The sequence below is a fragment of the Vicia villosa genome, unplaced genomic scaffold, assembly GCF_029867415.1.
Source record: "Vicia villosa cultivar HV-30 ecotype Madison, WI unplaced genomic scaffold, Vvil1.0 ctg.002025F_1_1, whole genome shotgun sequence".
NCBI classification, from domain to species: domain Eukaryota; kingdom Viridiplantae; phylum Streptophyta; class Magnoliopsida; order Fabales; family Fabaceae; genus Vicia; species Vicia villosa.
Window position 1 is genome coordinate 242,586 of NW_026705816.1, and position 14,879 is coordinate 257,464.

Here is a 14,879-nt window from a genome sequence, read left to right on the forward strand (position 1 = left end):
GAGGCCTAGTCCTGGGAGGATAGCGATCATTATTGGAACGCTGTCCCTGCTGTTGTTGTTGTTGTGGTACTGGGATCATGACAGCATTAACCTGTGAATTGCTTCTCCCCGAACCCCTTCTTCCATATATGGCATCCGCATTTCCTTCTTTCCTTCTGGCATAACCTTCAGCTTGTTTCTTACCACCAGCAGAATTAGAAGAAGCTCCCAACTGAATTTTCCCCATCTTTAGACCCATCTCAACACGTTCGCCATATCTCACCTTTTCAGAAAAGTTAGCTGAAGCACTGCAAGCCAAATAATAGTGTCCAGACAAGGTACTGGTGAACATGTCAATCATCTCACGTTCAGTCATCGGTGGCTGAGCTCTTGCGGCTAACTCACGCCATTTCTGAGCGTACTCTTTGAAAGATTCTTTAGACCCCTGAACCAAACTCTGCAACTGGGTCCTGTTGGGTGCCATATCAACATTGTACTGATAGTGCTTAATGAAAGCCTCCACAAGATCTCTCCAAGAATGGATATGGGTGCGTTCAAGTTGAACATACCACTCCAAGGAAGCTCCAGCCAAGCTATCCTGGAAGAAATGCATTAGAAAACCCTCATCCTCAGAATAAACTGACATCTTGCGATAGTATGCTTTGACATGAGTCATGGGACAAGTCGCCCCATTGTATTTGTCAAAAGATGGAACTTTGAATTTTGGTGGGATCCTCACACCGGGAACCAACCCCAAGTCATTGATATCCATGCCTAACACCCCTTTGCCTTCAACAGCTCTGAGACGTTCTTCAATCAGACGATACCTTTCAACTTCGTCATGTGCACCTTCAGCACTATGCCTTGATACCTGGTCAAAGTTCTCAACATTGAAATCCAAATTACCACGGTTCTGATGATCTCTCCTTCCCAACAGACGAGACGGAGGTGGAGGTGGAAACCCGTGATGCTGATTGAAAGGATTATAGTGCCCTCCCACGTGATCAAACTCATTCGGATCATGATGATCGTCAATTCTACCAGACACATCATCAAACAGCCCTGGATGTCCTCCATTCTCATTCCTTCTGGAGTTCTCGACAAGAACTCGCAAGTCATCCTGCCCCTTGGTCACATTAGTCATTGCTTCCATAAACTGCGCCATCTGCGCATTCATCAGCTCTGTCAGTTGAGCTCTCATCTCTGCCATTTGTTCCTGAATCTGTTCCATCTGCCTTCTCTGATTGCTCCTAGTCGGATACGGGTGATTAGCCGTCTTAGAACTCCTTCTGATAACAAAACAGTGAGACATAAGATATAAGACCTGCAAAACCTGCAAATACATGACATGTATGATATATGAATGATATGCATGAAATGTTTGTCAATTTTCAGGTATCCAAGAGTTCATCCCACTTTCAGATAGGACATAGAAACCCTGATACCGAATATATTTGAATAACAATCCGCACACGAGAATAATTCAGCAAACTGAGCATACTTCATTCAAACATAACTGAGAATTTGAGTTCATACAAATAAAACACATGACCGTGTCACAATGTGCTCATAAGGCATACAAAAGAAATCCAGAGCATCAAAATGCGACCCCATCCAACAATCCTGGACATGGGCGACAAATAACAAGCATAAACATCAAATCCACCATCATGGATCAAACAAATCCACCCCACAGCGACACTAGGATCGCCTGGCAACAGAATGAGCTCCTCCATCTCCTCTCCGTTGGGCTCGGAGTCTTCTTAGTTCTTCTTCAAGTCGAGCAGTCTTAGCCTTCTCTTCTGCTAGCTGTTTATCTGAATCCCGCTTCTGCCTCTTGAGACTACTCTCTGATCTTTGTAACTGTAGACACTCTTGTTGCTTATGGCGCAAATCTTCTTTTAGCAACTCATAAGGACGCTTCTGGCCACTTGCCTGACTTGAGCTTGCACCTTCGACTTGCTTGAGCTGGTGCATCAACCTCATCTTTGCATCTCTCTCTTCAAAGAATTTCAAGTTGGTCTCTTGTTCCCTTTCATGTAACCTGTAGTTGGTAACCAAAGCATCCTTGTAAAGTTCTGTTGGCACAAATTCGGATAAAATCAAAGGAGGTTGCTTTTGAAGTGGTGCAACCCTATCATATGGCAGCAACAAGTTTCCGACCCGTTTTACAATCCATTCAACATACGGTGTCAAAGCGAGTGATTCCTTCTTCCCTAAATGGGCTCCGTTATGCTTACGGATCTTCTTCCAAGCCACAATTATCCCCTTCAACTTTTCTGGATCCGACCCCTTCTCAAAATAGACCGTCTCCGCTATCAAGTGATCCGTCGGCTTGTCTTTCAACGTATACCCCAACTGACGCAAGGATACCACGGGATTGTAATTGATGCAACCTCTAGTACCAACCAAAGGAACATTATCGAACTTACCGCACCCAACAATTACTTCAGAAACATTAATTCGGTACCTTTGCCACTGAATATCATAAGAAGTAAGTGACATAATCCTGTGTGTCCACTTGAGCGTATCCCTTGTCTTCACAAAAGGTCCTTTGCTGGGCAACAAAGAGAGGAACCAGATGAACAACAACTGATGGCAACAAGTGATGGCACCACCACGTTTCTCATATCGGGAATGAACGGCATAATAAGTATCGGCCAACAACGTAGGAATAGGATTCTTTCCCATGAAGATGTGTACCGCGGCCGAGTCTACAAAATTGGGAACATTTGGGAACATCACAATCCCGTAAATAGCCACAGCAAGCAATGCATTGTACGCGTTCCAATTCTTTTTCTCAAATTCCTCTTTAGCTTTTCTCACCAAGAACTTCAAAGAGAACCCCGAGACACCTCCATTCGACTTCCAATTATCAGATACTTCTTTTATGCTCAAATAAAGAGCAGCAGCGATCAACTTGAAATTCACTTCTTTTGGAACGTCGATGAATGGCACTTCGTCTTTTACCTTGAGATTAAGAATGATAGAGTACTCTTCCAATGTCGGAGCCAACTGGTAATCCTGGAACGTAAAACACCTCATTTCAGGATCATAGAATTGCATCAAGGTTTGCAAAGCAGGAGTATCAACCACGGTTTCCAACAAAGTCAAGATATTCCCATAATCATCCGTGAAACTCTTCAGGCAGAAAGCAGTCATTAACGAACTCAAGCCCTCTAATGCGGTCAACGGCTCTCGGAAGAAGCTGTAGGTGTGCGTATGTCTCTTTACTTCCTTGACGGTATCAATGGGAGTGTCCATCTTCAACTTGAATGAACTCTTGAATGTCCCTGAAAATATGACATGCAAATGTTTGTTATACATATATATATATATATATATATATATTTTTTTTTTTTGCGTTTCTTTTGGAAATAAATATGCTATGATGCAGAATGGTGGGGCTTGTTGCCGCCCACCAGGCATTCTGGACTGCCGGTAACACACATAATACAAAGCCAAAGATTCGGCCTCAAATGGTATACCACACGGAACACGGAATATCAATCCACGGAACCAAAGCCCATAGTCAATAACACACTGGAATGGAACACAGATTACCACTCGAACAAGAACCATAGTACCCCACGAACAGGAACCAATAGTACACTCGAACAAGAACAGCGGTAACCCACGAACAAGAACAGCGGTAACCCACGAACAAGAACAGCGGTCACCAACAATGTACCTGTTAATATGATCATTGATTCCCGCCCCACTCACGGGTAAAATCTAGGCCAAGGTAAGGTCATGAAACGCAGTATACGGTCCGCCCGAAGGTAAGCATCATCACAGCGCGGAAGCGGGTGACGATAATACCTCCGTTTGAAACCACTACTCTGCTCGTGGTCACATAATCCATCCCGAGACGTACACCTCGAGACAAACCATGCTCCCACTCTATCCTAGGGTTCCTATGGTTCACACATAGCCTGGGTATTGGGCCTTTTACCTCTTGAAACACCCACCCAACAGACAGAGATCCAGACAGTCCAGAATATGATGCAGAAAAGTAAAAGCGCACATAGAATGCAATGCAAACAGGTAAATATGCAAAGCAATAAAAACATCCAATGATAAACACACAAGCGCTAGGATCGACTCGCTGAGTCAGGACCAGCAACAGGTCGAGATATCCCCAGTAGAGTCGCCAGCTGTCGCTACCGCGAAAATTAACAGAGTCGCCACAAACATATTTATCCTGAAAAGGAAGGGAATGCCAGCAAACCACAAAAAAATACAACGGTCTCACGACCAGAGAAAAAGGGTAAGGGAGTCGGTTACGCGAGGGGAAGGTGCTAGCACCCCTCGCGCCCATCGTACTCGATGGTATCCACGCCTGTGTCTAAAACTATGGGTGTGTAACAAATCTACGCTAATCTGGACTAAAATGAATGCATAATGTAGGGAAAAGAAAGGATTGTGCTCGCACGGGCCCTACCCCGCTGCCTACGTATCTGTTTTGCAGAATCAGAGCTACCGTAGCTCGGCTAACTAATTTTTGTTTGTTTTGTATTTTTTAGGTTAACGAGTTACATTCACACTCCGCTGCTCGACCTTTGGAGACTTATGCTTGGGAATGGAGCGGAAATAACAAGTTCTTAAGAAAAGAAAATCAAAGAGTTTGGTTTGTGTTTTAAAAGATGCATGAGGAAGACCTAAGCTAAGGGGGAAAGCTTGCTACCTAATGTTATCATACAAAGGGTACAAGTCTAAACTAAGCTAACAACCTACGAGGGAAAAGGGAAGCAAACAATGAACACACAAACGAGCATCCGCTCGTAAAGCAAATAAACCAACGGTACTGACCGAGTGGTAGAAAAGCGGTCCCGCCATAGCCAAGGGGAGCAGCTCAACCCAAGTTAACCAAGCATTAGACCTCGCGAAAATGATCGGGCCATAGACAAGAGGGCGGACCCCTCTCAGCAACCAAGCCGTCACGGATCGTAAAGGAAAACGGTGCGTGCGTACACCGAGCATCAACGTCGAGCGACGCGAGCTATAGGAAAAGCGGGGGTCCGGCTACATGAACCCTTTTCCTGACATACTCGATAACAAGATCTTGTGCAGGTTCAGAAGCGAGCAACGCAAAGCGTGCGCATACTGAACAGACTCGATGAGACTAGGCGGGGGTTGATTGCTAATCCTTTCCGCATGCCTTCCATGAGGACTTAACGGAGTGCCATATAGGACTTATTACACCGTGAATCCCTGCCGCAAAGCAAAAATATAAACACACCAACAAAAATAGAGCCTCTTTCGAGGGCTTGGCCAGATGCATGTCTAGGTCCTACTTCTCATGTTAAAGGATGATGCGAGAAAGCGATAAAGTGCAAGAGAAATAAAATGAAACGGGATCAATACCAAACGGATGATGATCCGTAAACTAAAGCGAAGCAAAGAGAAGAAACTAAGAATCCCGCGAGCGAGCTAGCAAAGCAAAAGCAAATGGTCAGCACACCGATTAGCCATGAAAGCACACAAAGATCGACACGCACGTCGAGCACAATCACAATACACCTGCAAGAGGAACAAGCAAACCAAACAAGCAAATATAAAGTAAAAGGATCGTGTCTCCCGGATGAGAACACAATACAGATGAATAGGATTGTGTCCGCAAATGAAGCGGAACACTCGGGTAATAATCGTCGACCGGTGACTATCCAAAGGCCTTGCACACTAGCACACAATTTAGAGATAACAAACACCGCAATCGGAATTGCGTTATTACTATAAAGCGAAAGGAAACGGACAAGTAATATAAACATGAAATGGACAATGAAACATCAAAGAGAAATCAAACATGGATGATCTACAAATTAATGCAAACAAAGCATCTAGCAAGATAGTACGTCTCATAAGCTTTCCGACGATATAAAGAACGTGCAAATCGGAGCTACGAGTAAAAAGTTATGCAAGATTGAAGTTATAAAAGAAAACACAAAATTTGCACACAGGAACCGGTTCCTGCATAGGACAACCCAGTTCCTAGTACTAAAAACCAGAGATTGAAAACTGGGAACCGGTTCCCACTTAGGGACAACCCGGTTCCTGGTACAAAAAGCCAGAGACAGAAAACTGGGAACCGGTTCCCACCTAGGGACAACCCGGTTCCTGGTACTAAATCACAGAAGCAAGAATATTTCATACAGCTGGGAACCGGTTCCCACCTAGGGACAACCCGGTTCCTGGTGCAAAAACACAAGGGGAAAAACAACGCAGTAACCGGTTCCCACCTAGGGACAACCCGGTTCCTGGTACAAAAACACAGAAAACCAGCAATTTTGGATTGAGTGGGAACCGGTTCCCGCCTGGGACAACCCGGTTCCTAGCGTAGCAAAATCAGTTTTTAAGCATTTTTGAGGCCTCGGAGCCATTCGCACTCAATCCAAAACCGTTCCAACTTGAGATTAGAGCAAACAAACATTGAAAATTCATGCCATACGTAAATCCGCGAATCAAGTGAGCCACACATCAATAAACATGCTAAGTGCGACGCGTCAAGCAAGGCAAATATCAAACAAAAGCACTACACATGCATTTGTGCAAACACTTTGAGTGCGACACAAGTAACATACATGAACATCAACAATTAAGCATACAAAATCATCCAATAATCACGGATTCGAACCTAAATATCACAATTCATCATCAACGAGCAACAATTATATGCAATCAATCATGAAATCCAAACACAATTCACATGAACACGACAAATTCGAACAAAGTATGAACAAATTCACCGATCAATCATCATCAATTATCAATTAATCAAGAACAAGAGGTAGATCTAGATCCGAATTCACAATAATCAACAATTAAGCACTTAATTCGAGATCCGAAAGCTTACCGAATGAAGATCTAACCGAAGCGCGAACACGAACACGATGCGAACGCGAACACGACACGAACGCGACACGAACCCGAACGAAATCCGGAGGGAGAGAGAGAGAGAGTGGCGCGAAAATCTATGTGGAGAGAGGAAGAGAAATTCGAACTTCGATCTTGATTCTTCAATCCATGTTCTTGATCTTGATGAAGATTGATGAATCTTGATGAAAGTTTTATGTGATTTGTGGTTTTGATCTATGAAAATTGAGAGAGAATTGAGAGAAAGTGTTTGTGACAAATTGGTGAATTGCAATTGTGAGCTTCCTCCCTTGATTTGTGAAGAGCAAAATATTTATATATTGTCAACACGAAATGTCCAAATTGCCCTCGGTGCGTCTTATTTTGGCTCGTTTTTAAGGAAACTCGGTTCAGCTTTGAATTTCGGAACGAAACCAATGCCACTATGAAGATGACCAAATTCTTGACTCGTCGCTGCGAGAATCGTCTCAATCCAATAAGCGATGAAGAAAATACACCCGTTTGAATGACGAGAAACGCCAATTCATCTGGTGCGACTGTGCAGAATTTTATGAGTGCCGCTCAAAGAACTCGATGAAACCCTATCTTCGGCTCAAAATCTGAACAAGCATGTGTGACGAAGAAACGAAGCTAACGAAATTTCCGAGAAAATGCCGCCGGAATGGACTTCATACGATAAAAATCGAAGAAGTTATGAATTTTCAAACTCGGCGCGACATACTCGAAAACACACTTTTTACCGAAACAACGCGACGATTCTTAAAATTCTGGGAATTTTCCGTGCATAATTGGCCTTCGGTCCGAACATATGAAATCCTGGTAATGATGGTACGGAGCTCTAGTTAAATTTTCAAGTGAATCCGATGAGCGGATTAGGAGATATGAATTTTCCGAGGTCCGAAACCCTACATTCAGCATTGTTTTTCACTACAAAACCTCAAGTAATTTGCAAATCTGACAACCTTCCTCAAAGAACTGGCTTCCGAGCCGAACACGAAAGTTGTAGATATCGTCGAAACAGTCGGGCTAACGCGGGAATTTAGCTTATATCACTTTCAGAATAAGACTTGTGAATTTTCTCGTATTTCCGCTGTTTAAACCATCTTTTACATCGCATCTCTTTAAAACCACGAGAACTCTTTATTGATTTTCTTCGATTTTTGAATGACGAAATACACGTCATTATTAACTTATAGCTCCAATAAATAGGGCAAATTTTGGGGTGCAACAGATTTCAAACTGGATGTTATGACATCCACAATTATGCAGCACAGACAGTAATAACAAAACAGCATAAAAACAATAAAGAACACACAAAATTGTTTACCAGTTCGGTTCAAACAACCTACTCTGGGGGCTACCTGTAACACCCGAGGCCGAATAAGGCAAGGGGTGGTTGCACCGCATGTAACACCTGAGGCCTGAGATGGCAAGGGTGGTCGCCACATCGGAATGAGAGGGATCCTAAGGCCGTGCAGGTATGGGACTGCATGGTTGAAGGAAAGCTTATAAGGATTGATAGGTACTACCTATACCAACAAGATGCATCTTCTTTTCGGTAGCCCATTCCATAAGAACTTCACAGTTAAGCGTGCTTGAATTGGAGTAGTATTGGGATGGGTGACCTTCTGGGAAGTTTCTCGGAAAGTATGTGAGTGAGGTCAAAGCATGCTGAAAAGACCCGTGTTGGTTTGTAGGGTCAGTCGATCATCCGGAAAGCAGTCTGGGGCGTTAAAATGGTATCAGAGCCAAACCTCTCCTAGTACGATGTGGTTCGAGGACGAACCATGCGGAAGCTGGTGGGCATGTAACACCCGAGGCCGAATAAGGCAAGGGGTGGTTGCACCGCATGTAACACCTGAGGCCTGAGATGGCAAGGGTGGTCGCCACATCGGAATGAGAGGGATCCTAAGGCCGTGCAGGTATGGGACTGCATGGTTGAAGGAAAGCTTATAAGGATGGATAGATATTACCTATACCAACAAGATGCATCTTCTTTTCGGTAGCCCGTTCCATAAGAACTTCACAGTTAAGCGTGCTTGACTTGGAATAATATTGGGATGGGTGACCTTTTGGGAAGTTTCTCGGAAAGCATGTGAGTGAGGTCAAAGCATGCTGAAAAGACCCGTGTTGGTTTGTAGGGTCAGTCGATCATCCGGAAAGCAGTCTGGGGCGTTACACTACCAAGCCAGGGATGAAGTCCACTATCAGTAGTATCAATTCAAAGCTAAACTCCCCCGTTTACAACTTCTCACTTAATCACTTACCCAATGACCCTTCTACCTAGGTACTACCTAGATATGGAATATCTCCATTCCACTCCCCCTCAATCACAGTAGTGATTACATATAAACAAAAAACAATTACAGATAGAAGACACTTTTCAAAAACACACCTTGATCTGCTTAAAAGCTTCAATCAAGAGACACACACTCGTGCTTAAAAGCTTAGAGTGACATAACAAAAACACAAACTAATTCCAACGCAATCATCAAAGACAACAGCGTGGATCACACGAGACAGTTACAGAACAACCGTTCTTCACAAAATAAAATCTTCTGTCTGCGTTCCAAATTAGGATTGCAGTCCTTTTTATATGCAGTCTTGGACCTTGAGCTTTTTGAGAAACACATTAGGGTTAACAAAGTTAACCTAATTCACACGCCAACTGTCTATTACACAATGTGCTGTCAGTAGGATCTTCTGGACGAAATATGCAACACTCAATAAAAAGTTTCCTAAATTGATAAAAGGGATAAATCAGGAAACACAATTAATAAACAATAACAGCTCCTGCTGTCACACATGGATTTCATGACATCGATCATGACATTCACTACAAAACCTGTATTAGCTCCACACATATATGCAACCTGCATATACAAAATCAACCAGGTATGTTTTACCAATAATGCAGCCAACATGCAAACACCTTCATCACTCTTGCAAATTCTCTTCCCAACCTTTCCCAAATCACTCAAAGCTTTCCCTCTCCAAAAGGTTTGTAAGATTCAGATTGAATATTACTAATCTTTGAGCTAAACCTCCATCCAAACACTTTTTCTTCATCCATTCTTGGTAGATCAAGGCTTATTGGTGTTTGTTCTTGAAGAAGTTGATTTCAATTGGTAATTTCTAGATCCACTTCCATCCTTCAAGATGTGATCCTTTGTTGATTATGTGTGCTATATCTATGGTGTTACTTTGGTACTACTTGATGGTGATTTGATGGTATTTTCGTGCACTATTGTATCCAAGATCACAAGGTGTTTAATTTTATGTTTAAACAAGTTTTTTCCCTTTAGATGCTGTTTTTTCTGGAAAATGCACTGATGAAATCGATTTCCCTCTAGATGAAATCGATTTCCCTATGGATGAAATCGATTTCCCTCTGGATGAAATCGATTTATTGTTGTTGCTTTATGCAGTTTTTGAAAATGCAGCTGATGAAATCGATTTCCCTCTGGATAAAATCGATTTCATGCTGACAGAATGTTGTTTTTTTTTTACCTTTTTTTACTTGTCTTTTGTACTTCCTCTTCTCCTACTCCCTTCTTTGATGTTTAATTTGAATTGCAAGTTTAGTGGTCTAATTTCTCTTCAAATTCAATCAACTTAGGGTGTTGATGGGATTAAAATCCTAATCCACAATATTAAGTGATTGAACTTGAAGATGGAAGTAACCTTTAATGTAATTCCATATTTTTCTTTCTCTTTTTTTCTGGTCGATGAAAATCTTCGATATCATTGGAATTCTTTTGAGTTCTTGATGAAGATGAGACCATTACCTGTAACACCCCAAATCTACCCCGCAATATACAGGAAAATCAGAGTGCAAAATCTCAAAGCATACATCATATTTGAGGCGTCATAATTACATGGTAAAACAAATCATACGCATGCTCACATATATATGTAGATACATAAAAAGTAGTACGGAGGAAACTCATATCTATTCAACATCAGTACTCAAATAGTCAATAATATCGCAGTGGAACAGCATCAACAACATAATCCAAGTCATACACGCCAAACAAGGGCAACTAAAAATCCAACATATCTCCATAGGACATAACAACATAATCCAATGAGAGATAACAATATCCAAATGTAATAACAAAAACGACAAGACGGCAAGACATAGTCAAAACAAGCTAGATGTCCCCCGAGTGCTACATATCAGATCCTAGACACACCGGCACGAGCTAAAAGGTAAACGGATACTCCTCTTCGTTACTTGCATGTTACCAACGAAGGTGTAATACGGTGGGAGAACTGACTTTTTGAATATGCGGATAGAAAGAGTCGCCACCGACTTTTATTTTATTCAATTGGAAAGGCAAAAAGAACAGGAAATACCTTATTAAAAAGACTTGAGTTCAGGGGGTAGGTTATACAAAGGGAAGGTGTAAGCACCCTTTGTATCCATGGTTATCCATGGACTCTTAATTGCTTAGCTCACTTTTGAATGTTTGAAGTGTAGTGTGTGAATAGAAAAAAGGATTTGAATAAGAACTTTAGCTTGTAAAATAAGCATAGCCTTTTGAATCGATTTGAAAAAAGGGGTGCAAAAAGTAATTTGAGTTTGAATAGTGAGTAAGCAGTTAAAAGCACCTACCCTAAGATTGTCTTTCTTGTTCTTTAAGTTTTTCGTTTGAAAGGGCTATCCATACCATAAGGAGGGTAGGTAGTCTTTTCATTGGATGTGAAAAGGGTCATCGAGAATTATCGTTCGCCATAAGGCTATCCATACCATAAGGAGGGTAGGAAGTCTTAGGAAAGGACGAGAATAATCATTTAGACAACAAGTAAAGATACCTTAGCATTCGAAGGGACTATCATCATTTATCGAGGCGACATCGAGGGACAAGATCATTTTTAATCGTAGGCAACTCGAAGAGACAATGATCTTTATATCGAGGGACTATGACAATTTGAATCGAAGGCAACAGATGCTAAGGTATCCCTACGCTCGAGGAACTTGACTATTATTCTAAAGGCAACGGAAGAGGAATTACCCTAAAGGTGGGTGTGTGCAGCAATCAGGTGTTAGATTCAGATATTTAATATTGAGTTAGTGAGCTGCATCCAATTATTAGTCTTGCCACTCCCTAGGATTACTAACCACGCAGTTAATAGCATACAAAAATTTAAAGCAGTTTATGGGTGCAAAAAGTAAAAAGCGAGAAAGTAAAGCCATAATTACTATTACATCAAAAATCGAATGAGCGACCTATACATAATTTCTAGAATTTAAAATGCAAAATTAAATAATTAAATAACAGTATTTAAAACAAACACGCGACAATCATTGGAATTTGGAGATGAGAAGAGAATCGAGAGAAAATTAAAGTCGAGAAATCAAGTGAGAATAAATTTAAGTTTACTAAATTAATTACTAAACTAGAATTAAATTAATTACAACCTAATCACTAAATTTAAATTAACTAATTAATTAAGAAAATAAAAATACTAATCCCAATTTCCTAAATTAGTCATCCTAATTAATTAAATCTAATTATTAATTAAAATTATTCAAATTATAACCTAATCCTAATTAATAAACTAATTAATTGAGTGGAATATTAACCTAAATTAATTAAAATCACTAACATTTAAATTACTAATCCTAATCCTAATCCTAATTAAAAAATTAAAATTCTAACTATTAGTTAATTAATGATAAACAATAAACAAAACAAAGAAAAAGGTAATAAAAATATAAGAAAAAGAGAAAAAATAGAACCAGGGCGATAGGAATCTCGTGTGACCAGCGTATGAAGGTCCATGGTGAGGAAGCGTCCCTGGGTGTGTTGGATCTTATTGCTGGGGAGATATGATGGTGAGGAGCGATGGTACATCATGGGCGTGTGATGGAGAAGAGCGCTGGATCCATGAGTGACTGAAGCCAAATGATTTGCAAAAATATATTTGTCAGCTGCTGGGTTCGAACCCATGTGTTGAAGGTCACATGTCTCTCTTCGTCTGGCCAATTGAGCTATGCTTTCCATTTTTATTATAAAATGCACCTAATAAGTTATATAGAATAACGTGAAATAATTGGAATAGTCAGAATGATTTAGAGTGGGACCCCCTGTGTCTTGCGTGGCCAATCAGCAATGGAGAGAAAGAGTGAGACTTTTTTACTGTCCCATATGCCTGTGCCATGCGTGGAGAGAGAATCGGAGAAGTTGACCAGCGAGTGAAGGCTCAACACGCGTGCAGTCCACTAGTCCACGCTCCACATCATCATCTTCTACCTCCGCACCTGCGAAAACACCTGCGGTTTCTACTGTGGCTTTACCTGCGGATTTTTCCGCAGGTTATTCGTCTTCCATGGATGCACCCTCCACACCTACGAAATCAGCAAAGAACAAGAAGTAAAACAGCCCAGATCCACTATATGGGCCCTTTCGAATTCAATGGAACAATTGGTTAGGCACGAAACCACTTGGAACTATGGCAATGAAGCATGAAGAGCTTGAAGCCCTAAACATGTTGAGTCATGGTTCTGGCCTCAAAACCTGCGAACGATGGTTCCAAACAATCCTAAACATTAGTTTGAACATATATATATATATATATGTATATATATATATATATGCATCAAAATCATTTACAGGCCATGAATCGAGAGTTTGAAAGTCAAAAGTTTAGCCAAACCGATGCAATTTTAAGGAGAGCGTTCCTGGAGGCCTCGAGCTTCAAGGATGATTGGGATGGACCTCTGGGATCTCCAGGAAGGGGATTCGATGCTTGGAACTGAGTGAGAACGGCTGTGGAAAGAATTCTTGTGTGCCCTAGTTGTTTGTAACTTTGAAGATTTGGAACCCTAGTCTTTCTTCCCCCTTTTTTTCTTCCTTTTGAGGCTGAGAATCTTCTCTACTTATAGGCAAGTGAATTAGGTTAAGAATTCTAGACCCAATCTCTTTTGAATCCATGATTGAAATTTGATTGGAATATGGTTTTAAACTTTCTAAATTTGTCCAAATATGATCTCAATCTTTGCAAACTTGAGGAGCACGAAACTCACTCAAATATATGGCTTAAATGATGATTGAATCTGATTGGAAAAATTAATCTTTGATTTGAAACTATTTATTTTATATTTTATGTGATTTATTAATGTTTAAATGAATAAAAATTCTAATAAATAAAAATAAATATCATAAAAATAAAATAAAAGGTTTAAGAGTCATTATATGGGCCATGGTCACGTTGGGAATCCATATCTTAAGCTCATTGGTCCAACAAATCCAGTTTGCTCACATTGGCTTTTATGCACTTTTCCAAAATCGACCAACTTGTACCAAGCATATCTCTCTCATTTGTCATTGTATAGAAGTGTACTAGAACTTTTTGGAAAGCCCAAGATGTACTCTACAAGCCACTTTGGAACATATTTTCCATTTGGAGATTTTATCTTGAAGATATGGCTCTTGACAAAAAGCAGCTTTTTGCGAGCTTCTAGATGGACCTGTAATGTTTTGACTCATATCTCTCAAATGGTGCATTTCTTGGACTTAGGCCCAACATCAAAGTTGTAGATAATTTAATTTCCTTGAGAATAAGCTTTGATTGTGGAATTTATGATAAAGTATGAGAGAGAGACGATCAGTCAAAGTTGGGTTGACTTTTAGTCCAAAACCTTAATTTTAGAAATTTGGACATTTAGTATTTTGAAGCTTTCCTTGATGAATCATGATCAATACTTGATAAAATGATGAATGTTACTTCAAAATGATTATGTTGACAAAAAATCAGGAGTTTTGACTGTGATTTGACCATAGTTGACTTTTAGGTCAAACTGGCCGACTGTTGACCATTTGAACTATTGACTGAGCAATCTTGGGAATCAGAGCTTGAAACTTGGCATGGGGATACTATGAGACATATGAGAGGACATGAAGTCCACTTGAGGTATCGGAAGTTGATTTTACCTGGAGAGAAACGAAACCCTAGTTGGAGGCTTGTTGCTTAGGAGAGAGATAGTCAGGCTTATTTCTTAGTGCTTGAGCCATAATATT

General features: G+C 40.8%; 1 protein-coding gene across 1 annotated transcript; it reads right to left on the minus strand.

Moving 5' to 3' along the window:
• Positions 1 to 1,680: 1,680 nt before the first annotated feature.
• LOC131637546 (uncharacterized) lies at positions 1,681 to 3,243 on the minus strand. Its single transcript, XM_058908145.1, has one exon. It carries the CDS (start codon positions 3,241 to 3,243, stop codon positions 1,681 to 1,683), a length of 1,563 nt encoding a protein of 520 aa, XP_058764128.1.
• Between the last annotated feature and the right edge of the window lie 11,636 nt (positions 3,244 to 14,879).

Coding starts and splice junctions, on each gene's coding strand:
- LOC131637546 (XM_058908145.1), bottom strand. CDS start 3,243: ATGGACACTCCCATTGATACCGTCAAGGAAGTAAAGAGACATACGCAC.